This window comes from Vanacampus margaritifer, chromosome 6 (assembly GCF_051991255.1).
Source record: "Vanacampus margaritifer isolate UIUO_Vmar chromosome 6, RoL_Vmar_1.0, whole genome shotgun sequence".
NCBI lineage: Eukaryota > Metazoa > Chordata > Actinopteri > Syngnathiformes > Syngnathidae > Vanacampus > Vanacampus margaritifer.
This window is the reverse complement of record NC_135437.1, coordinates 27,731,484-27,756,791: the sequence shown is the minus strand read 5'-3', so window position 1 is coordinate 27,756,791 and position 25,308 is coordinate 27,731,484. Positions and strand designations below refer to the sequence as shown.

Here is a 25,308-nt window from a genome sequence, read left to right as displayed (position 1 = left end):
GCGACAAACATGTGGGAGTCGCTCTGCAAGTTACAACTTCCCCATACTACTGCGACTCTGCACGAAAATAAGCCCCCCAATTGAGTGGTTTTAAATGTAAATGTTCAACTTCATTTAAAAGGCACGCATGCCCCAACACGTTAACAACCAACTTGGAGCAGCATGTCAGCTAACCTATCTTAGCTTAGTGTCGCTCGACCGCAAACCGTCGCTACATGGAGGAGGCAGAATTGTGGACAAAATGGCGTTAAATTCACCAAAACAAATAGATTAAAAATAAATAAAGTTAATATTTGTTAGGTGTATGGAAGCATTGAGCCCCTCGCGGTTGCCCCCGCTCCACCCCCACTTTACGCGAGGCCTTGCCTCACAAGCACCGAGCTCGAGTTCCATACGTGGCCGCCATTTGGTGGAGCATGCGCGGAAGGAGGGACCCCGCCGAGGCGCTCCACGTCGACGGAGGTAAGCGCGACACAAACACGGGGAGAAAAAAAGTCAGCGACTCGCCGGGGCATTTGCGGGGGGGTCTTTATTCGCGTCTATTACACTCCGTAACTTGATTTGTAGCGGGGGTGGGGAGAAGTGTTTCGCGGTGTTAGCTGCTGGCTAATGTAAACAACATGAGAAGCCCCGACTCCGAGGGACGTCCGAGGGGGCGAACGGGGGAACACATGCGGCTTTCTGGTAACGTTGTTAAAGCATCCACTGGCGAGCCATTTGAGGGATAATTTCCAGTATTAATCGCAATAGGCGTCACTTATGTGTTTAGCGTGTTTTTTTTTTTGGGGGGGGGGCAGACTGGCGGGGAGTTTCGAGGCTAGCCGCGTTAGCTCGCTGAATGAATTTCCAACCTGAACTCACCCCTCTCCTTTAAATTCGCCGACGGTGCTACGGTAATCCGTTCGGCAGGGTTTAACCACGATGCCTCCAGCCGGGGTGCAGTCCGAAGCGATCGGTGTGTCAAACGCGACTTATTCGGCCGGTGTGTATTGTAAAAAAAAACAAAAACAAGAGGAGATGTGGAGCTGCAAAGTGGGGGGGGAATCTATCTCGACAGGGAAAAAACAATCTCCGTTAGGTTAGTTTAGCTTGGAGGCGGGGCCGTGCGGGTTGGGGTAACCACGCCTCCCCGGTGGGTTGCTATTGGATAATTCGGAGAGAGGTCGACGTGCAGGGGCGGGGTGGCTCCTCGGGATTGGTTGATGGCGCTTGTCAATCGATGATGGAGCTCTGCTTTTTTAACTAAGAGCGCGACAACGGCCGAGGCGAGGAGCTTCAAAACAAAATAGTTTGCTGTCAATTGTTTGACATCAAATACAGTTTTAGGCTTACGGCTTTTTTCAGGAGTTTTGTCTGAATTTTGTGGACAAAGTTTTGATTTCCAGGGGAGCTATTCCTTTGTTTTAATGGCAATTTTATGAAAAATCTGTAATTCATGAAAAATCTGCTAAATGCAAACAGAAACGAAAATCTAAGGTAATCAGCATAATTATATTATTTCGAAATAAAAGGGTTACGTTTAGATGTCTAAAAATCACATTTATGGGATAATGTTGTATTGTTATAAGAGAATGAAAATCCCAAGGTTACTGTCATGAGACTAGACTACTAACTGTTATGATAGTAGATGTCATTTTACACAAACAGAAGGAAAAATAACACTCAGTGAATACATTAGAATAAAGTTGTAACTCTTGAATTTATGATACTACAAAATACTTAAATGTCCAAGGGAGGTAAAAAACAAACACAAAAAGTAAAAATCATAATTTTCATCTAAAGATGGTTTCATGATTTATTTTTTTAATGCATTATAAGTCATAAGTCAACCAAATAATTATTGATTTTCATAAAAAAAATGTCATGGTAAAAGAATAAAGTCAAAGCAATAAAGTTGTAGTGTTACAAACAAAAAAAACATTGTACGAGGATAACTTTATGTGATGAAAAAAATCTTCATTTTACAAGAAACCATAATCTTAAAGAAAATTGTAATCTATATTACGAAAGAAACCAATCTCGTGCCGAAAGTGCCTTCACAAAACACTTGATGGAATTTTTCATTTGACACTTGTCTTGCTTTTGGTCAACCTTTTCCGGGTTATACCCCGCCCCCTTTTGGGAAAGTCTCAACTAGTCATGTCGCTCGCTCGCCGTTAAAGCATCGCCCACGATAGGCGGAGCTTTAAACGCCAGCCCGGGATTCCTCCTCTGTCCTAAGCTTCTGCCTTTTCTCTCTCTCTTTTTTTGCTCTACAAAAATATAAGGACGGGACAGGACTCGACAAATGTCCATCAGTCCGAAAACACATACGCCCTGTCGAAGAAAAAGGACATCCAGTAGCCGTTTTGTGCGTGTAACATGTCGCCGTTTGTCGTTAAACTGTGTTCGATCGAAGCGCCGAACAAAAGGGGCTCCCTGACGGAACAATGCTAAAGTCATAGGGCTGCTACACGACGTCGGAGCGCATTCAAAACAACAATATCTTTTTTTGCTCTCATTCTATGTCGTCAAAAATGTCGAGACACAACACAACAACACGTCCTCCCCTCTACACACACACACACGTCCTTCCTCCCATTTGCAAACATGCTCGCTTGACCATCAAAACAGAGCAGGACGGCTCGCGTTGTGTTTACTGCTATTATATAAAACAAAAAAACTAAACAAAAAACGCCATTACGGTACTATGTAGTAGTAATGCTATACGTTACGTTTATGCACACAGAAAAGCACCCAAGCATGCGATCGTCTGCCCCAACAAAAACGCTCCAAACGCCGTTCATGCATTCATCACAAGAAGCCAAGCAAAGGGCACTTGTGTGTTTTAAAATGGTTGACTTGAGTTCGGGGTTACATACCCAGCAGTTATTAAGAAGAAGAGTCTCCGTACTCCTGACGTTATTCGTGTTTGGAACAAAATAGTTCGGGCACGCCCCCTAACCCCCGCCCCCCAACCAGGCAGCCCCCCCCCTCTCCCCGTGTTAGCATAGGCGAGCGTCATAATGCGCATCACTGAGTTTGAAGAGCACCCGCTAAAATTCACGCACACACAAAATACAGTCCGTACAAGAGTCATGTACATTTTGTAAAAGTGAAGCTGCAAGACAAGTGAGGAGGGACATATTACAAAATACATTCGTGGCGGCAACTAAAGAGCCACTTGAAAGAAGAAACAACGGGAGCCACATTTCGTTTGGGCATCTAAAATGAGGTAGGATTTTGCGTTCCTTTTTTATTTTTAATTGCTACAGACAGCGTTCAAACAGGTGGCCCGTTTGAAGCGATATGTCAGCGCATCCGCCATCTTGTATGTGGCAATTGTATTCGCGATTAAATATCGGCAAATAATTAGTAAGATTGAATTAGAATGGGATAATATATACATAATATCAAAGGTAATCACAGGCCTCCAAAATAATGACGTGACGTTTCGGAACTGGGCTACTTTTTATTTATTTTTTTACTCAGTTTTGTTTTTTCCATCGCTTGTTTGGCTCTTTGAGTTGAATTACTAACATTTTTTGATTTGATTTTGACTGAGCTAAGTTTGCTGTGTTTTTTTTTGTTGCGGCGTCTACATCTACCTCATCTAAAGTTTTTTTTTTTTTTTTTTTTTTTTTAAACCTATAATTCTCTAATAGTGTCTATTATGTCATTTTTAACCAGACTACTATATCATTCTTGGACATAATACATTCAAATAATGCATATTTGAAACAAAACATTCATAGTAATAAAGTCAAAATACTAATATTAAAAACAAAAATAGATTTAACTCGTAACTTTACTAGAAAGGTAATTTCATGAGAACAAAGTCCTTTTGTTTTAATTTCCCTGAATAAAATATTATTTAGCCCAAATAAATAATTTCCCCAGAACTAAGACACACATTTGTAAGTCTTAATTTTACAAGAATAAACTTTTTTTTTTATGCATTGAATTTATGGAATACATTTGTAATATATAATAATGAAGTTCTAAAAAAAATCTACCATAAAAATGGCACTTTGGCAAGAATAAAACCAAAAGTGCAAGGAACAAAAATGTCAGATGCTAAGGGGGTGGGGAGATCATAATTACAGCTAACAAAACTAAAATGAAACTGCACACAATAAGAATTAAAAAAAAAAAGGAGCTGTCATACTTCAAGAAATACACAAACAAAAACACATTGACATGGTTTGTATTTATTACAGTATAGCTTGATTCAGTATTCACAAAAATTATAAAGTACAGTAAAAGGTTATAACAAAACCAATATAAAATTAATGTAGATAACTGTACTATTTATCCTGTATGAAAACAGCTGTTGAATAGCATAGAAAAATAAAAATAGGCCACAATTTGGCTTTAAAGGAAGAAAAAAAAAATGACGGCTGATGTAAAAATGCTTCACTACAAGTAAATTCAATATGAATTCTGTAGTTAACATTAAAAAAAAAACATCTCTTGACCCGACAACATGGTGCATGACACACATACAGTAATACAGTATACTCTGATATTGTACATACATATATACTTTAACAACAATGTGGCCAGATGAAAGCACACATTTACAACCACAGTCTAGAACTTAAAAGCAAAACACACACATACATTTTTTAAAGAGGTCTCACACATCACTTGGGACTTAAGGTAGGCACATGTGTGCATTGTGGAGACCCTTGAGGTCAATAAATGGTTCATATTTATATTATCTCTACATACGTCACTGCTGACATTTCCAGGAATATTCGGGCTCTTAGTGAAAAGTGCTAAGACATGACGCGCGCGTGTGTGTGTGTGAGAGAGAATTAGGGCCACACTGAAGTTGCAAAAAAAAATAAAAAGAAGAATAAGCCCCCCCCCCAAAAAAAAAAAACATTTCAATATTAGAACGTTTGTCAGTTTTAACAATTTTGTAATCTTTTATGACACAAAGTTTGAATTAGGTGTGTTAATTTTGAGTTAAAGTTTAACGCCACTCATCTTTTTTAACGTGTGATTAAGGACCGCCTCTTACTTGGAAAGCCTGTACTGGTGGAAGTCCAGTCGCAATGCAGCAGAAACGTCCACGTCAAAATTTCGCAGAAATAATTTAATTGAATAATAATGCATATATTTGTGGATACTTGGGATAAGTAATATTTTACAATTTTAAAAATGTGCAGAGTTTCACAAATTAAGGATTAGATAGCTTAGATAAGAAAAATGCACTGAGCTGTCACCAATGTCTTACAAATGCAATTATGCCATCTAGTGGCATAAAATCGACCAACACAAATCAATCACACTTTTTTTTACAGTACATCTTTTTAGTTTTAACAGTTTTAATGACTAAAAGATGCAGCCATATTTCTATTAGTTTAACATTTTTCCCACTTTTATTTTAAGAGTATGAAAATGTACATTTAGAACTGATAAAATTTGCGATTAATCGTGAGTTAACTATTGCAATTAATTATGATTAAAAAAAAATCGCTTTCCACCCTTAGTTTGAATTTTAGGAAAAGTTGAAATATCACAAGAAATAAAAAAAATATTTTCCCCCCAATGCATTTCAGTGGACGTCAATTAATTGTATGCAAACTTTGGCTATTTGTGGGTCGGGCTGGTCACAATCCCCCTCGAAGAGTGAGAGTTGACTTGACTGCTGCTCAGCTCCAAAATCCCGATCGTGTAAATCTTCACAACATAATTGCTTTCTTTTCAGTGTGGTCCTAATATTTTTCTCTGTGCGTGTGTGTGTATGGGAAATATTGCACCACTCATGAGGTCTCATCTGATGATTGAACAGAGCTTTTGCTTTTCAGAGGAGTTCATGGGAAGCGTGGTGTCCGAGTGGTGAGCACATTCGCTTCACAGTTCTCACTTTGCGGGTTCGAAAAATTTAGATGGAAACGTGTGAATGGAGTGTATTGGTCGTGTGTGTCCGTCTTAGTGTTGTCTTATTGTGCGAAGTAGCATGCGCGGTCTTTGGCTGCTCGCTCGTACCAGCTACTCTGACATCCAACTTGTGCTAAAACAACTGCTAAATAGTAGGGCCCGACACATATGCAATTTTTGAGGCCGATACTGATTTTTGGCAGAAAAAAAAAAAAACACAGATTACCGATTAATATGCCTATTATTTCAAAAAAATATATATTTAACAAATTTAAAACATCATAAATCGTGCCGTTTCTACTGTCTCAAATGTTCTCCAATTTCGATACTGTAAATGTATAGGATCGTATGCCGAGAAACGTTTCTTGGGAGGAGGAGTAATATGGCGGCCTCGTGGCTTCAAAAGTCGTGGCTATCCATTAATTTACAGATCAGTGGGGATTTTCCCTTCGCTTTTAGCATTAGCGCTAGGCTAACGATGTTTTGAAAACGAAGCATGTTTTGTATTTACGTATACAGTGGATGTAATGCTTCTTGTCATGTGTTTAGTTTTACAGTTAACTCCAACTGGGGTGTCATTAAACAGCTTAAAGGACGCTTAGGGACAACAGAATAACATATGCTACACACTTGCTAGTTGCTAATGCTACGCAAGCAAAATGGCCCATTCAAGGTACTTTCACAGTGTCGGAAACTTCGTTTTTCTCCAATTATAACGTTTTAAGGCGAAAATAATTGCCGATTGTTTTGGCAGGCAGATGTTTTAAGGCCAATAATCAGCTGATTATAATCGGTGGCCAATTAATCGGTCGGGCCCTACTAAATAGTGACTCGCGGGTGTAAAAAAAAAAGAAAAAGTAACTTGGCGGCCACGTTTACGCCTCTTTAAGAAAAGTGTGCATCTATTTAAAGGAATATTTCACCCTCCATGGGAAAAAAAATGCCACACAAACATGGGTATTTAAAAAAAATAAAATAATAATTGTGCTATTTGTGCGTCACTATTTACACCGTCACATATTTGTGTTTTTATCCATTATCTGAAAAATTCACCGAAGAGCGTCTCTGCATAGTTTGTGCTCTCTGTCCTAAGAGACTACAAGATGTTGCCAAAGCCTAATAGGAAAGTAGTAATCACTGTCAAAAGTGATACATCTCGACGGAGACTGATATCTTTGTATGTAGGGGAGGAGCTAAGTGGGGTTTGTGTCGTTAGTTAAAAAATATATATATATATTTAAAAAAAAAAAAGTCACTATTGATCACGCATTTTTTCCCAAATAGTGGCACTTGTATAGAAATGAGCAAAAAAAAAAAAAAAAACAACAGCTGAGGTTTACTTTTTTTTTTTTTTCCCCTGTCGGGCTGCCATGCATTGAGACCATAAAACCACTCACCACCTGTTTGCTGGACTTGACACGCACACACGATGTCACATGCTGACGAATGGCCCCCGGAAAGCAAAGGCCAGCATTTGCCAAGACGTGCATCTTGGGGGCAACAGCAGAATTTTATGTGTGGGGTGTATTACGAAGGGCGAGAACGAAGCGCAGCTCACTGATTGGCCGGGAGCAGGCCTTGCCTTTGGGCGTGCTCCAAAATGGCGTTGTAGCAGAAGTAGTACTGGTCCGGGGTTTGGATACTGAAGGCCCTCTGCGTTCTCATGCGTTGCACCGTCTGGCACACGTTGAGCGAGCCCACGTCTTGGAGCTGCGACAGACAGATGTCCAAGGCACAGAAGGTACCTGGGGAAGAAAAAAAAAAAAAAAGAAGGTAATTTGTCAACCAGTTTCTGGCAGTTGTGAGATTCTGCTTTCCAATCTTGGGTCTGAACGTTGAGCTCACTTCAGGTGCAATTTTTCAACATGAATAATTGTGGTGAGTTGAGAGCAAGCTGCTGTTCAGCTGATTTTGTTATGACTTGAAAGCAAAAATTTGACCTACAAGCACTCTAAAGCCCCTATCCCACTGACTTAAAATAAAGTATATTGTCTAAGGTCTCTTTTTTTTTTTATATCTTCATTTTGAAAAGTCTGAAAAATTGTTCAATAAGCATTAATGCTTTAAGATATTACAACAAAGTCAAGATTGGCATTTGCATAAAAAAAAAAAAAGATGCCAAATTACTTTTTCAACTACCACTATTTTTCAATTATTGACCTCTACCTGGTCCTGCCAAGATATTCTTCAGGTTTTCAGTAGGTATGTTGATGTTTTGTCTTATTACAGCATTTCAAATTTGCACTAATAAAATGGACCAATAGAGTACAATGTTACGCCACTATTCACAAATAGTGAAACCCCCCAGAAAAAGCTTTACATTACCTCTTTGACTGCCAAAAACGTTAAATAACGTTTAGTAAAATCCTATGGAGGAGTGCCAAAGACGCTAAAAGACGTTTTTTTTTCAAAACAGAGGTGAAACTAACCATTTTCTATTGTTGATTACTCAAAAACGGAATAAGGTAGAAACAAACTTTTTTTTTCTGATGAAAGATGACAGTCCAATCTTTCATTTGGTAGTATGTGTTTCCATAGTCCAAACACATAATTTTCTGTGGACCTTGAAAGATCAGTCAAAATGCTTAAAATCGGCTGGCACCCACGGCATCCCTTTTCTGAAAACGTCTGGCAGTCAAAGAGTTAACTAAAGATGCCGCAAGATGGCACCAAAAAGCACAAAACCCTTCAATTTGCTAGCAATTTTTTCTATTTTTATTGTACCTATCCCCCGTTTACTATTTGGCAAGTCATTCTCTGCATCTGATACTAGCAGCAAAGTCAGAAATTGTCTTCCTCACCCGTCCTCCCAATTCCCGCGCTACAGTGAACCACCATGGGGGGTCCCTGCGGGTGTCCCGTCCACAGAGGTCCCAAAGCGTTGATCATATTCCACTGCTGCCTCTTGACGGCCACCAGGAAGTCGATGAGAGTCACCGCCGAGGTGGGGACGCCGTAGTCGGGCCAGCTGAGGTACTGGAAATGACTCACTTGCCTCTGTTCGCACGTCTGTTTGGACCACCGGGAAATCTTTGCAACATCTGTTGGCGCTCTTCAAGACTGTTGCTGTGGCCTTACCTCAGTGTTGTGCAGTTCCAGGGCGGTGTGGTTGTAGTGGGTGTGGTGGTCCACCCTTTGATTCACTACTGCTATGTGGCCGTAGACCTCCTGCCCACCTTGGTCCAGAGGCCAGTACTGTCCACACTTTCTTCGACTGCCCTCCTCCGTCCTGCAACCATGACGAATGTCATATTATTGCATTTTTAAAAATTGATTATCCTATAGATTATTCTAATGAGTAATCGCCCTGCACCAGCCCCCAGAACCACCACCCCACCCGCCAAGAAAATTAGCTTATGCTAAACGGTTAGCAATCGCGATTAACACTACCGCGCTAGCGATTACCACTTAAGATAAACAAAAACCTTCACCAACTACTATTTAATTCACACATACAACATTATATCTACATTACATATGTTATACTAATAGCATCTAAAAGTCACTTACAGATGATGCATCACCATTATTGCATGAGCCTATGCTAAACGGTTAGCAGTCACGATTAGCATTAGTGTGCTAGCAATTACCACTTTCGGTAAACAAAAACAAACTATTTAATTCACACATACATCATTATATATACACACATTACATATGTAATAGTGTCTAAAAGTCACATTCCATGAGTAAACAAGGGTATTAGCCTATGTGAAACAGTTAGCAGTCGCGATTAGCATTAGCGCGATTAGCATTAGCGCGCTAGCGACTTCCACTTAAAGCAGAACTTTCTAACAATTTGCCCCAAAATAGCCTTTTAATTTGACCATTAATGACGGAAACACTTTTTAAATTAGTAGATTAACACCTTTATAACTGGAACTACTGCAAGTCTCTGGCCAATAGTTTTCAGACTGGATTTGAGTTTGAATTTCCCACCCTCTGTCCGCATTGTGTAGTGAAGAAGGGAAAATGTAGCTTTGAGGCAGAGAATTTTAGTCGACCTATTTTTAAAGTTGATTTGTCTGACTTAGCACTACTTACACTACATATTTTTCCCCAGAACTAGTAACGCAACTTTTACAACCTAGAAGAGGTCCAACCAAAACTTGCCAGAAATGTTCTAATAAAATTACCTGGTTGTCATGACGACAACAAGCACATTTTGTTCCCAAACCATTCTCCAAAAGTCACCGTAGGTCTTTTCCAGTGGACCTAGAGGTGTGATAAGCAAGAATGGCATGAATTAATTGGATGACGCACATCACAAGCACGATGGCTTCTAAATGCTAATGAGTTGCAACCGTCACATAGTCACCATTATGGTGGAAATTGTTGTGCCACACGGGTCAATGATTGCTGCACATGTATTTTCTATAACGGTAGTTAGAGGTTTTGCAGCTATGATAGTTTCTGGCCTGCACACTTACACATGATGTAAGTAGTAATGACTTATTTTACTTTATAACAAATTTATTTTATCAGGGTTTATATACAAGTCACACTCTAAACAAAACTGGTTATAATTAATGAAGCAGCTCACGCCGTAAAATGTGTAACAAATTGTAGATGCAATAAATTGAATTAATTCGATGAATCGTCATTTTAAAAATCAAATTGCTTTTGATAAATCATGAAATTGAGTTTTGTCTTCTGGATTATTAAAAGCTGTTGTTTTTATGTTCTGTTACATCCAAATGTTATTGTGCGTTGTAATTTTGCCCAAGTGGCAGACTGCTGCATTGGTGATTTACAAGACTACCAACTATTTAATTGTGACATTTAAGTGTAAACTATGAATAGTTAGGTTTATGTTGAAACTGATTTAGAATCAGTATACATTACTTTTTGTCTGAACATTTTGCACAGGAACTATTTTTGAATAAATAAAACCTTTAAATTAATGTTTTGGGGGTTTATTAGATTAAAATTCAGATTTTTTGGAGGGGGCGGGGGGGGCATATCGCCCAGCCCTAGTTAAAAGATAACAATATTGGCAATGACGCAGAAGATGGAGTGAAATATTAAAAATTAACTGCTGCCATCGTACCTTGAGTACCGATATATGCGTTCTTCTGTTTATAACCATCCATGAAGCTGGCGTTGATGTAGTCAGATCTCTGTTGGGACATTTTTTCTCATTTTAGCACTTTAAAGACAATGCCGAGCTCAAGTCGGCCAGTGGCAAACCTCATTCCTTCGGGGTTTCAGGTGGACTCTGGTTTGATCAAGACACAGAACGTCTCCATATCGATTCCTCTCCAGATTGTAGACCGCTCTGTAAACAATAAAAAAAAATCATCGCCATCAAAACTCCCAATGTTTTCTTGGGAACAATAAGGTTGACTAATCAATATTTGAATGCGCTCACTGTGCACAATGGAATGTTCCGGGTGGCGCTTCTTTCCGGTGGTCCTCGTACTCCAGGTGAACGCCGGAGCGTTGGAGCTTGCCGAGGTGCGTCAGCAGCTCCTGCGGGCGCATGGCTTCGGGTCCCGGCATGTGAATGGAAGAATCCTCCAGGGGGATTCCCACCAGCTCGTCCACGGGGTCCATGCGGCCGTTCTGGCCCGCCAGAAGCTGCTGATTCCAGCTGAAGGCGTCCAGGGGAAGCAAGCCGCCGAGGTGCTGGGGAAGGCAGTCCCTGGGGAGGTGCTGGCGCAAATCGTCCATTTTCACCATCTGGACCTGGAGGCATGTTTGAACAAGTGATAGTAAGTGAAGGATGAAAGTTGGTAGGCTACCGTATTTCTTCAAATAGAGGCTCTTTTGTCACTGTCTATTTTGGATTAGACCAATAGCTTCGTTTAAAGCAGCTGTCCCCAACTTTGAGCGATTTCATGTGAAGCAATATTATGACTGCTTTAGTCCTGTAGAAGTAAAGAAGTGGTCTACAAAAAACGAAAGCTTTCCCATTACTTACCCGCTCCCGAAGTTTCTCCTTCAGCAGCAGACTGAGCAGGTTGTAGGGCACCCGAAACCACACCGGGGCCCCAACAATCAACACCTTCTTCAACCTGGCGGGGAACGCCCCCTAATAGTGAGACAGACGGCTAAATAGGTTAGTGGAACTGCAGCCACATCTATAAGGGAACAAAAAAAAAAAAAAAAAAGGGAAAAAAAAGTGAACCTCCAGTAAGTTGAGAACCTTCTTGCTCAGGTCCAGCTCGAAGTTTGTGTAATTGGAACCGGCCATGTCATATATGAACACCAAGCCATTCCTCTGGGTCTCAAAGCTGTAAAAGACATATGTTGACAAGGACTAATACACCTAGCTAGTGTTAATTTCGTCAACAAAAGCTAAACAAAATAATTTCGTCAAGACTCATTTTACACCGGACTAAAACCAGACTAGACCAAAGCCCTCATTAATAAACATGAAGTGGGACTTAATCAGTATGCATTTCCGTCGACTAATAAAGACGAGACGAAAATGTACTTTAAAAAAACTGGATTAAAATCTATGGATATTTTAGTTCATAAACAAAAACGAGATTAAAATTATGATTTTGTAAAGTCTTGTCTCTGCTAATCAACACTGTCATGTGACAGTGACACCCCCCTTTCAAATATGTAGCTAGCGAGTGCATCATGCACAAACAGGAGGTGGATTCATTATGAAAGGTTAAAAAAGAAGAAGTAAATTATAGTTATAACGTAATATTAATCCAAACGCCTATAACGTTCCAACAATAATGTTAATCTGGCCGCTCACTAATGCTGGCTAATTTACTAGCTCATAGCCATAGTAGCCACTTGTTGAGATACTGCAATTTTGTGTGAAGCAGAGGTGGCAAATCCAGGTCCAGAAAGTAGGCTTTAGCCGCAGGTGCTAGCTAACTAGCTCCATTGGTGCTCGTTTACCTGCTAAAGAGATAGCTAGCTAGCCACAGTTAGGCTTTAGCCGCATGTGCTAGCTAACTAGCTCCATTGGTGCTCGTTTATCTGCTAGGGAACTAGCTAGCTAGCATCGGGGGCTAAAAAGACAAACTGTAGCAGGGTTTTTACTTTCTGGACCTGGATTTGCCACCTCTGGAGTGAAGTTGCTTTTCATCAAAAAGATGATAGCAAATTATATGTGAAATAGTTTTAGATCTGAAATGTTTCACCTAATCTTAAAAAACTAGTTAAATGAAAAAGCAGCCGAGCTTAAAGTCAAGAATGCTAAATTTGCCTAGAAACGGCGTCATCTGAAGGTGCTTTTCTATTGCCTGCTGCTGGATGACATCACTTCTGTGTGACACACTTTCAAACGTCTTTTTCTGGTTCATATCGAAATAAATATTTAAAATCACATTTTAAAATCATCCCCAAAGGCTCATAATTACCAAAGACTAAAACAAAGGACATTTTAGCTGTTTGTTAGTTTTGCAAACATAAAATGTAGTTTGTTAGTTTTTGTTTTTTTAAAAAAGCATTTTTGTGTTTATTTTATTTCATTAATGAATTTTTGTCAACTAAAATAACCTTGGTCATGTGTTCTATAAAGCGCTTTGTTACAGCTTAAGTTGTTGTTAAAGCACTATATGAATTACGTTGTGCTTGAAAGTTTCAATCCCCTTGGGATATGTAAATTTATGAGCACAACTGTAAATGTACAAAAGCTAAACAGTGCTTAATGACACAAAAATGCTGTTAATCGTCACCAAAATTCACATGCACATCTTTACTCATGTCAACCTCTGGAAAAAAATATATATATATATATCAAAAGAATTGCCACAGTATTTTAGGATTTTATGGGCATTCAGACTTTTTCTCACCACACAGCACTCATAAGTTAACATACCGCAAGGATGTCAATTTTCAAGCACAACTGTATATTGTATTTTTGTTTATAATGCGGATGGTTTCTAGCATTGTAATTGAATAGTGGTGGTGTCATGGAGGTGGATTAAGAAGGTTACGACGTCACTAAAGTCCCAGTTACCAACTGCACGGCCCGCTTCTGCGCCAGTCGGGACGCTCACCTCTCCACGGCGCGATCCAGGAGGTAGAAGAGTGCCTGCAGAACCACGTGGTTGCCCGTCTTGTTCGGGTGATGAAGTTTGGCAGTGTACAAGGCGATGGAGGCTCCCGACGGATCCCGCGCACTCTGCACAAGAACACAAAAGAAACACATTTTTGTATCACATTTGCAGATTATCTTCATCCACCTTCCCAAAACAGGATCGTTTCCCTTCAATTGATGTCTGTCAAGTGTAATCCAAATGCGGCAATTTAAGAATCGACCACATGGGGGCACTCAAATTTAACAACTGCATTTTCTTTTTTTTGTTCCGTGGCAGGAGGAGCAACTCTGGATTCAGTAAATGACGCTGGTGAGAAAGACAATTTAACAGCACCCAATACAGGAATACGGCTAAAAATACTGCAGACAGGATATGAACAACGTGTGCAGCATTCACGTCAATCGGCCGCATCAGCGGGGAAGGACGGAGGGAAGTGGGAGTCTGACGAGGGAGATTTGGATTAGAAAAGGCTAAATATATCTTAATGTGGTACTTACACTTCACTTGGAAACATTTGATTCCAAATTAGAACGTGCTCCTGCTTGTTGTACATTCATATCGCAAATTTGCCAAGTGGAGTACTAATTAAATATACATACCGTTTTTCCACAAGTTGCGCCTAAGGGCATTGCTGTACTCAACTGCAGAGGTGGTGGGGGTGGAGGCCGGCTTTATTTGTGCAAATGAACACGAGCAGTGAAAACCCACAAGTAATTCACCCCCCCTCCCACTACTCCACTCTCCCAATGTTTAGAAATTAATTACCAACATGAATAGTTTAAAGTAACATAAATGATGATCTCAAAACAGTTTAAAGGCACCATTACTTCCTTAACACCAATTACTAATTTCCTATTAGCCATGGCTTTGGAGCAATTTTGTGTTTAATGTTAACATTATATTAACTCATTCACTCCCAGCCATTTTCACTGAAGCAAACCACTTTGCTCCTGGCTGTTTTACTGGATTTTCACTGATTTTGCAAGGTCCACAGAATATTCTGTTCTATTGCTATAAACAATGGATCCAACCAAAAGAAAGTTTAAAGTCGCTTCTTTCATCAGGATATTTATAAAAGTATATTTCTATCGGTTTCCGTTTTGCAGCAATTAGCATTAGAATATAGCTAGGTTTCATTATTATTCACAAACCTGTTGGGGGAAAGAGCTTGTTGCAACACGGCCCTGGTTGATCTCTTACTCTCTGCTGCCACCTGCTGACCGATTATTATAATAACTACCATTGCTTCAAGCATTCTCTGCAGTTCAGAGGCTGCATCAAAGACTTCTGTATGCTCTAAATATAAATAAATACGTCTTTGTGAGCACGGTAATATTTAAAATAGAACGTTTTGGGGAGCAAATGAGTTAATAAAAGGTCATCGTTCCACTATTGTTTTTAATTATTTTACTGTATTAACGCCAGAGGAAAATTTCTGCTGTTTCTGTACAACATTGTCTAACATAAAATTAACAATGAATAAAAGATTTATTCATTTTTTTAAACAATAAGGCTTGAAATAACTTTTTTTCCCTTTGCGGATCAGTTTTGCTAATCAAAGGCTTAATCTGTAGAGCAACTTTCTCATTTTGAGGAGCAAGTTTTTGCCGGTTAATCCTAGTGACCTGAAGACAGGGTTTTATTAAACAATAAAAATATGACAATATTGTGGGGGAGTTAACGCAAAATCATTAAAGGGATGCTTTATTTATTAAGCCATTTTGGGGAGTAAAAAGTTAATATTTTGTCTTGTTCAAGTCAAAATTTTCATTATTCATGTACAATTAGTACCTTTTACAACAAATTTTGCAACTTGCCGTGTACTGAAAATGACATCACTGCCTCAGGGCTACCAATCACAGCACAGCTTGCGAATGTCACATGACCAAACCCAGAAAAGAGCCGTAACTGGTTGTTACTTAAGCACATGTGATGTCGTTTTCAGTAGACAACAAAAGTGGCAAAACGCGTTTTTAAAAGGTACTCATTGTAAGTGGAAAATAATTTCAAATATCAAATTAATTATGGACTAAATAACTTTTTACTGCTGAAAAGGGCTATACAGAATATACGTGAAGTGTCAATGTGCATGTGTGAACAATTTGGCACATGAACCTACCAGCACTGTGAACTTTCCACTGAGCAACTCGGACCGCAGCGGTTCTTCCTGAGGCTGAAGTCTGACGATTCCTTCTTTGAGACGCGTTTCCTGGAGAGACCGGCAGACGGAGTCAGTTTGATCAAGCGAGCAGACGGCCAACAAAAACGGGATCCTTTCCTACCCTGTAACTGTGGAACAGCTTGATGGCTCGGAGCACGTCGAACTTGCGCGCCATGAGGAACTTGACGGCCAGTTCCCTGGAAAGCGGCGAGACTCCATGCTGACTGGTCCACTTGGTGATTTCCTCCAGGAACTGTCTGATGGCCTGAAAGAGACGTCGCAAATGTCACAAGAACCTGGAAAAATGTCTGAGCAGAAAATTGATCCACATTTTATGCACAGCCCATTGAAGTTGCTTTAAAATCAGATACTGTATAATGAAACCCAACTATTTGAGGGGTATAAGGGATCGTATGGAGGACCAAAACTGCCAAAATTTTAAATAAATGACTAAATAAATAAAAGGGAAAACAAAACCCGATATAAACATATAATTAATAATATATATAATAATTAAAATATAATAACAATTAAAAACAAAAAATACATATAAAAGGAAATTTAAAATATATATATATATATATATATATATATATATATCCCTAAAAAAATAAATATAAGTAAAAATAAAAACGAGATTCCAAAAATAAAATGTGGAAATAAATACAAAAATATATAAATATAATTAAATATCAATAAATAAAAACGCTCTGCTCTCACATTTATTTCATGCTGCAGACGCTCTGTCAGGTCGAAATGTTATTCAAATGAGGGGGCGGTCCTAAGCATGTCTTGGGTTGGGCTGCAGCATGAAATAAATAATTGTGAGAGCCGAGAGTTTTTATTCATTGACATTTAATTTTATTTATATATGCATTTTTGTATTTATTTCGACATTTATTTTTATATGTATTTTTATTGTTTGAGTCTCATTTTTTATTTTTCTTAGGGATATATATATATATATATATGTATATTTTTATTTTTGAATTCAATTTTTTATATACATTTTCATTTTCACTTTTATTCATTTATTTATTTAGCCTTTTTTTTCTTTTTTAAATTTTGGCAGTTTTGCTCTTCAGGATCAAACCCTGCCACAAACGGCAAAAATCTGCAAATAATTGATACCCCTCGTCCCCAAATGAGTCTGTAATTGCATACAGATGCTACAAAATAGCGACAAAGTAGTTAAAATGGAACGGCACGCCACTCATCTAGCATGTACACAACTCATGTTCCATAAACGACTATCCAGAAGTTGAATTGGAGCTCAGCTACCAAACTAGCCTAGCTAACACACTAGCACAAACTGTTGAGACACATTGGCTATATCGTTTCATTTCACAACCCTTTAGGAGCAAGCTGCTCCCCCCCCCCTCCTCCTCCTCCACCATCATCATCAGACAGCAAAGAGTGCCACTCCAGCTTCGAAATGAGCTTCCGCCAGCTGTGTCAGGAGATGCTAATGAGCATCTTGAGGAATCTGGCAGCAACCACAGAAAGAAACCCAAGGGAGCCGAAATAGAGGCCCCTGGTGGTTTGCAAGTAAAGAACTCCATCCTAGTGCTAAAAAGGTTGGCGGTGGGACTGTTGTCAGTCAATTACCCGCTATTTTTAGTTATTCGCAGTTAAATGGCCAGTGATTCCTGCATCCCACTCAAATTGTCTAACAGAAATCCAGACAGCAGTTTGTCAAACAAGACCACTGTCGCGATCCATTGAAAAGGCTAAACAACAAAACAAATATTTAGCTAGCAGTCTCAACGGAGGTGTGTGTGTGTGTGTTGGGAGGGGGGGGGGGGGGCTTCCTGTGCTCCTCCACTCCTCGTCTTCGCCATCTCGGCACCCCACAACAACGCCGCTTTCTGCTTTTTGTGGTCAGACGGGATTCTACAAGCGTGGAGGGGTGGGGTGGGGTTACTGGGGGCAGGAAGTCCACTTATGGGATTCTCTTTAAGAGTACAAAACGCTCAGTGAGAGGCGGCGGGGCCTGAAGACAGGATGCCACTGTGTCTCTCTCTCTCCCTCTCTCTCGAGGAAAAACAACGAGCCATAAACTTGTGCTCTGTTCTCAAGCCTTAACATGCACCGCATGAGGTAGCAGCGCACCTGACTCTTTGATCGGCCGGACGAAGCTCCGACTTCCAAAGTGTCGCCAACTTAAACCCTTTATGAACCATACTAGTGCTGCCACTATCGAATATTTTTAGAATGGAATAAGTTATTGATTAGTCAATCGATTAATTGACTAATCAGATTCATTTTGATTTTGTATTAAAGTGCATTACAAAATATTTTTTTCCCCGTGGTCACTATTTAACTCATTTGCTCCCAAAAACGTATAAATACGTTCTATCTTAAATGTTTTAAGTGTCCCAAAGACGTATTTATACATTTTAATGTTTTTTTTTGCTAGATCATACAGAAGGCTCTGATGCAGCCTCTGAACTGCAAAGAACGGGTTCTTTCTTTTTTTTGTCTTCTGAATGTTTTTTTCTCTTTCTTCCATAACGACTATGTTGAAAGTAGCACCAGGAAAATATATATATATTTTTTTTTCTTCTAGCAAGTACTGCACGTTTTGAGGTTTTTTTTGGTCATGTCTGTTTTTTGTGTGTTGTGACAGAATTATATTTGTTTTGTATACATAGACCTTGGCTTAGCTCGTCTGTCAGATTGTTTTGGTTTCTCGGGGTTTGTTGGTTATGTTTGTTTTGTTATGAAAAAAATGAAAAAATGTGTATGAATAAAAAAAAAATAAAAAACCATCTCTGCAGAGTTAATCTATCACTAGGTGATCAACTAAAAATAAAGTAAAATAACAAATTAACTCTTTAACTTCTATACTTCAGGAGTTAAAATCAACTCCCAAAAATTTAACTTTGAAAATGTTAACACTCAAATTTTTGCTATGTACTCGATTACTAAATAGCTGTCGATTAATTTGATAATAGATTACTTTTGACAGCTCTAATACCTTTTAACACAGAGCCCAAATCCTGTAGATGTCACCCCCAAATGTGTTGGTATCTGTGCTCTTGACGCAACTGTGTCGACAGCATCCCGCTATCAAATAATGAGATGACGTTAGTGGCAGGGAGAAGTTGGTGTCGGGTGTCGATTCCCACTGAATGGTCACCAAACATTGAAAAACCAAAGTGTGTGGTTTTGTTGGAATCGAGGCCGCGGAAACCGCATCGTGATAGTCCTAAGCGGCGGACCGTTGAGGGGAAACATCTGCCGCAATCAGGTAAATATTTATGCATCCTCAAGGAAACAAATAAGTGACTCCTCTGCTGTTAGCGCGCCAACACCACACCAGAACGGATCTGTGGATTTGATCCCAGCATCCCCCCCTCCGGTGAAAGCAAACATGAGCGTCTCCTCCAGGAAGTCGGGGTCATAGCCTGTGGGCGAGTAGCGGAGCGAACCTCAGAGTCATGGCGCATACCTGACAGGAAGTTGTCTTTGGAGCAAAGATTTATGAGGCTGAACTTGACTTGAAAGCTATTGATAATGTTGTTATACTCTCAAGTGGAAATTAAAATGGCGACGTAAGCTTCCTACTGGACACTTTGACGGATTTTTAGCGTCAAGACTGTAAAACCCGGGCTGGAACTCGGCCCTGTGACCAAACGGAGCTAGAGAGATGAACAGAGGCAAATGCAGGCTCAGAAAGTAGAAACCCTGCCACAGTTTGGCTTCAGCCCCAGGTGCTAGCTAGCTAGCTAGCTCCCATTGTGCTCGTTTGCCTGCTAGGGAAATAGCTCGCTAGCATCAGGGGCTAAAGCCAAACTGTGGCATGGTTTATACTTTCTGGACTTGGATTTGCCACCTCTGCAGAAGAACAATTGTACGAGATTTCACTGAGGTCGTACCGGTTTAAGTAAGTTAGAGCTGTCAAACTTGATCGATTCATCAACAAGTAATTGATTATCAATTTAATTGACAGGGATTTTAATAATAGAGTAATTGTTTGGAGCACATTTTTAAATCCTCTGATTTCAGCATATCACAAATAATTGGTTACTGATTTCTGTAGTCCTTCATGAAAATTATCTTCCTTCCTTTCAGATATGTTGAAATTTTGGAAAAACTTTTATTGTCGAAAACAATAGGGAGCTATTAACTTAAGTTTTCATTTACCTTTAAGACATGATGATAAGCCTCAGTTCTGTGAACTAGGATATCTATTCGCTGAGGGAAAAAAAATCTATATTTTGCAAATATGAAAAGTTGCTCAATAACTATGCTTAAAGAGTTAGCATTTTTATTGTTTCACACAAATATCTTCTTTTAGTGAAAATGAATAGATGGCACTCTTGGTTTAAATGGGCTAGCTAGCTAAACAGCTAACCAGACAGACAGACAAATTAAGCTTTATGAAACACCTGTGATATTTTTTGACTCCTCTAGATGGCACTCTTGCTTTAAAAGCTAACCTCAAGTAAGATGTTTTGTTGTTTAAAAATCGATTTGGCCAATACGAGAATTGCGCACGGTAATAATCGCCGAAACGATTTTATTTAACACCCCTACTCAGAACTGTGAGGTCGATTAGACCACCAATTTCACCCTTTTCTTATAACCTAAATGACTAATACATATATGTATTAACTGCACCCGAGGCATGATGGGAAGCGAGGCAGCGTCATGAGGACGCTTTCACCTCGCAGGCATGAACAGGACCATAAAAAAAAATTGCCTATACCGTGTTTGCTAACACGGCTACCAAATAGTCAAAGAGCAACCGAGGCTGGCTTCCATTTGGGACGAGGCGGTCGATGCCCCAAAACAGGAAGTCGATAACAACACTCTAGGCGCTCTCTTCCCACTTTCTCTGCTTCCTGGGAGCACATGCAACACACGCACACGCACATGATAGACACACACGTGCACTCTGCAGCTAACCCCGCCCCTCAAACAGAGTCCCGTGGAAATGCTTTTAACAGCTGCCTGAATGAAGTTCCACGACGTGGATGTGTTCCCGTGAGACTCACATGCAGAAGCCCCCCCCCCCCCCATACAAGAAAAAAAGAGGCTGTAATGAGGGTGCCCGTTACAGGAAATGAAGTAGCCAGATTAAGCCTTCTACTGGAGAAACGATGAGGAGAGGAATCGCCAGGCTGAAGCAACCAACGAAGAAAAACATGCAAAATCCTGCGATACTATGGAAATCATAGTGTAGGGCAGTTGTATTTACTTTTGAACTTCCTAACATTTGCACCTTATCTTGATTGAACTGTTTAAACATTTAGACAGAATTTGTATGAAACGTCTCTGTGTGTCCATCCATCCTTTAATTGGAACTTGGAACCTATCCCAGCTGACTTTGGGCGAGGCGGTATACACCCCAGGACTGGCCGGCAGCCAATCGTATGGCACGTATAGACGGAAACCTTTCCGCTCATTATCACACCTGCAGATAATTTAGACAATTAACCTAAGAAGCATGTCTTTGGAATGAGGGAGCCAAAGTGCTTAGCAACGAGTTTGTTTATTTTCCTATTTTTAAGAGCAGTGTTAAGCCCCACTTATTAACTTTTCAACCTTCAATTCATATTCTCAAAAGTCTGCTGATGAAACGTTGACATGCATACAGCTAGATTGATTTGCCATGACCATCGTTTTTACTTGCACTAAAAACTTTAGGAGAGTGGTAGGAACACTGCCACAGAAAAAAAAAAAACTACAACTGTGCAAACTGCTTTACGGCAGACGTCACGTCCCCCTTTCGCTCCAAAAACGGAAATCGATACAAACGTCTATGCGCGAAGATTTTTGTCGGAGGAGACGATTTTTTTTTTTTTTTAAATACTAAAACGGGATGCATGAAAGCACAGTACAGGAGTAATACTGGCCCCGTTTTCGCTGGCGTGAGGTCAAAGACGAGAGGGGATTTCCCACTGACGCTGCCTTTGCGGGGCTCGGCTCTTTTCCTGCTGGACGAGTAGGTAGCTTTCCATGCTCAAATCAAAAATAATTATGCTAATGTTAGCTATTGTAAATTTGCACGACAGCAGTAAATAGCCATCAGCTTGATAGTTGGCCGCGACACTCACCACGCTATGCGCTGGTCCTCATGGGAAATGTGGTCTTCATTCAAGGCAAAACATACCACTTGTGTCCATATGATGCCGCCACAATCAACAAAAAGTGAAAAGTCCATTGTGCTACTTTAAAACTGTTCGTAATGTTACATTAGCTCGCAAGTAGACAAGGGCTGGTATCAGATTCTGACTGCATGATAACCTTGAGCAAGTCTGATATTGATTTCACAAGTAGGCTGCAAACATCCATTTCAAGACAGCTATATAATCAAAATATCAACGTTACTTTGCATTTGTCTTAGCGATGGAAAGGAAATATATTGTATTGGAAATATTACCTTAAATAGCAGCCACCTGTAAACACGTTTTGCATATCTTAACTATCAAGCTGCTAATGGGCTCTTTGCACAAATCCGCTACTTCCTGAACTCAGTACCGCTCCGTTTCCTGTCTTTCATGATTGGACAAACTGATTAATCCAGGTGTGCCTGACCTCAGTAACCACGACGACGATGGCCAGACACACCTGGATTAATCAGTTTGTTTAATCATGAAAGACAGGAAATGAAGGAGTAGTATTGGATTTGTGCAAAGAGCCCATTGCTGCATTACACAGGGCGTTTGCGTTCATCCTTTCATATGTGTTATTCTTCTCAGCTAATTGTTCAAGTCACAATAATGTTAAGAACCATATAATTATTTTGATCACATTAGAGCTCTCCCTCAGAGGACTGGCTATCGACCAGTGGTGGAAGATAGTCTTCACACAAACTGTTAAATGCACTTTTTTTTCCCAGCTTTGTATGTTTGTGGTCCGCCAAAGATCAAAACAACCACCATCAAGAAACGTCCCCATAAGTATATACATTACAAAAGACTATTTTGCCAAGAAAATGCACACAAAAAAAAAGTCATATTGAATCGCGGGCCACTGAAAAATGGCTCCCGGTCTATAGTGTACACACCACTAAGTTAGCACAATGCAATAATGATGTGTTTAAAGACCACGCCAAAAACGGGGGGAAAAAATAACAATCTTATAAAGATGATTCTTGTCATAAAATGCGCATACTTTCCAGAGCTGCTGTGCCCTCCAACCACTCGAGGGGGGCTTGGGGTGGCTAATTCACATGCGTGGAGGCTGACTGGGGGGTGGACGAGGAGGGTTACGACTCAAACACACATGGGAAGTGTCGGTGATGCAACAATGCGCCACAAATCGATAACAGCAGTTCCGCTCGGCTTTCGGGCAATGTTTCCGTCCGCATTCGAGCAGTGACACGGTGCCATTCCTTCGAATTGAACGCATACATGCACACAAAGGCCCTACCTGTTCTTCCTCGGCCGACAAAGTAGCTGCCATGGTACCAGTTCGGTCACTGCCACACAGGAGGAAGAGCAGGAGGAGGATGAAGGAGAAGCAGGCTTTGGGGGTCGTTGACTGTTCGGTCCTGCTTGTCTAATTAACTCGAATGTCCCATCTAAAAACTGGCAAAAGACGACACGACAAAGCGGTGCTGGTGTGAGTTTTCAGCAAGCTCTCACACACACGCACACACAAAATAATCGAAAACAAGGCCCACTTATGGAGGTTCGGCCGCCCTCGGAACCGTCCCCACCGCCAAGCCCAGCCCAGCCTTAGCCTAGCTTTAGCCTAGCCTAGCCTAGCCTAGCCTAGCCGTGCGGATCACAGTCGACTTCTTCCAGCCATGGAGATTTTTTTTCTTAGAGACTTGAACGTCTCCTTTATGCTGCCTGCAATGAGGCCAGCTAGTCAGCCGCTTCCTGCGCGCTACTCTACACCCTGGTGGTCGACACAGGAACTGCAACCAGAGTCACCCCCCCCCCTCCGCATTCATTCATAAAAGTAGAGCAAAACACTAGCAGTGACATGCACGTGAAAATGAAGGAACATGCATTTGTTGGGTCAATTGTAGTTGTCGTAAGACAAAATAATATAAGTGACTCCTAAATATTATTTAAAACACCAAATAGGTCTTTGTTTGTTTATTTTTGGTCTTCCTCCCTTTCGATGACAAGCTTACATAACAAATATAGTAGATGAAATGAGTTTTAATTAAACTTTTTTTTTGGGGGGGGGCATATTATTTGTTGATGTCTTCCTTGTCATTGTTGAAACATTTTTGCTTGACCACGGTGACGTTTTAACTAGGAAAAAGGTGAGCACGTGACTCGACAGAATCGACGTCATCAAGCTAAATGCTCTGACATGCATAAGGTAAGATTTTTTCACTGTTTTCAACCATAATAGTGTGTGTCGCATTCATTTTTATTTTTAAGAATAACATTGTTTCATTTGTCTGTAATTTGTACAATTATACACAATTATAGGTAATAGCTAAAACATGTTCCATGCTAACATGCTACTTTGTGTGTTTGTTTGTTTGTTAGCTAGCCAACAAGAAACTTGGTTTGTTTTAAAGCTAACATAGTTTGTTGTCGTGGACCAACTTGTGCGCTTGGCATATTGACAATTACGTCACAAGTAAAAAATAAAATAAAATAAAAATGTCGAAAGTCAAAATGGCGGTCAATTCGTTGAGAGGAAGCTCTGCGGTCATTAAAAAGCATTGGACTTTGAATCGTTCTAATTTGATTTGTGAGAATTATTTAGATTTTAAAATGTGATGAGATGACGTTTGACTACTATAGCAATCTATGTGGTTTGTATGCTAGTCACAGACAAAAGTGCTACTTGTGGCACGCAACATGTTCTGTGGTGTGAATCTATAAATCTAAAGTGTGATTGACCTGTGCAGTAGCTTGGTCACATATTAAGTATTATTTGCATTTTAAAGTAACATTACAACATTGCCGGTTCAACTCTATATACGTGTTAACTGTATTATCATTATATCTGCAGAATCACACGTTTGACTTTTGAGCTGACAAAACATGGCAGTCCTTGACAACAAGTTCAATGTGTCACACTTAATTTTATACATTTGCAGTATGTATATATATATTAGGGGTGTAACAAAAAGTGATTTGAATAATAAAATGGGTTTGGATTTAACCAAACCTTATCAAATAGTCAAATGTATCATCCATGAATCTTATCGTACCCCTTTAGTGTGTTGAGATACATATGGATACTGAATGTGTGCATATATACAGTACACAAAAATAATGAGATTAATCGGCTAAAAGCGGCAAAATATCAATTGCACTCAAACACACCTCATCCACC

The 25,308-nt window shown here is 40.0% G+C and overlaps 1 protein-coding gene across 2 annotated transcripts; it reads right to left on the bottom strand.

Annotated features, from left to right (window-relative positions):
• Nucleotides 1-4,170: 4,170 nt before the first annotated feature.
• ptpn9a (protein tyrosine phosphatase non-receptor type 9a) lies at nucleotides 4,171-23,900 on the bottom strand. 2 transcript variants are annotated; one of them, XM_077568456.1, is made up of 14 exons: nucleotides 23,681-23,900; nucleotides 23,428-23,585; nucleotides 16,166-16,309; nucleotides 16,003-16,092; nucleotides 13,842-13,966; nucleotides 12,002-12,107; nucleotides 11,795-11,905; nucleotides 11,243-11,559; nucleotides 11,062-11,149; nucleotides 10,922-10,991; nucleotides 10,008-10,086; nucleotides 8,950-9,100; nucleotides 8,673-8,880; nucleotides 4,171-7,616 (listed from the first exon to the last, which is right to left on the bottom strand). In XM_077568456.1, the coding sequence occupies exons 2-14, from the start codon at nucleotides 23,458-23,460 to the stop codon at nucleotides 7,426-7,428; spliced, it is 1,713 nt and encodes a 570-aa protein (XP_077424582.1). In that variant the 5' UTR covers nucleotides 23,461-23,585; nucleotides 23,681-23,900; the 3' UTR covers nucleotides 4,171-7,425. The 2 variants fall into 2 exon arrangements, with proteins under 2 accessions (XP_077424582.1, XP_077424584.1); XM_077568458.1 differs by having other exon boundaries at nucleotides 12,020-12,107; nucleotides 23,428-23,900.
• Between the last annotated feature and the right edge of the window lie 1,408 nt (nucleotides 23,901-25,308).

Excerpts from the sequence above, each read along its gene's own strand:
- ptpn9a (XM_077568456.1), bottom strand. The coding sequence starts at position 23,460 with ATGGCAGCTACTTTGTCGGCCGAGGAAGAACAG. Across the intron at positions 11,150-11,242 it reads GGAACATTCCATTGTGCACA|AGCGGTCTACAATCTGGAGA; the intron begins GTGAGCGCATTC and ends TATTGTTTACAG. Across the intron at positions 8,881-8,949 it reads TGGAACTGCACAACACTGAG|ACGTGCGAACAGAGGCAAGT; the intron begins GTAAGGCCACAG and ends TGGTCCAAACAG.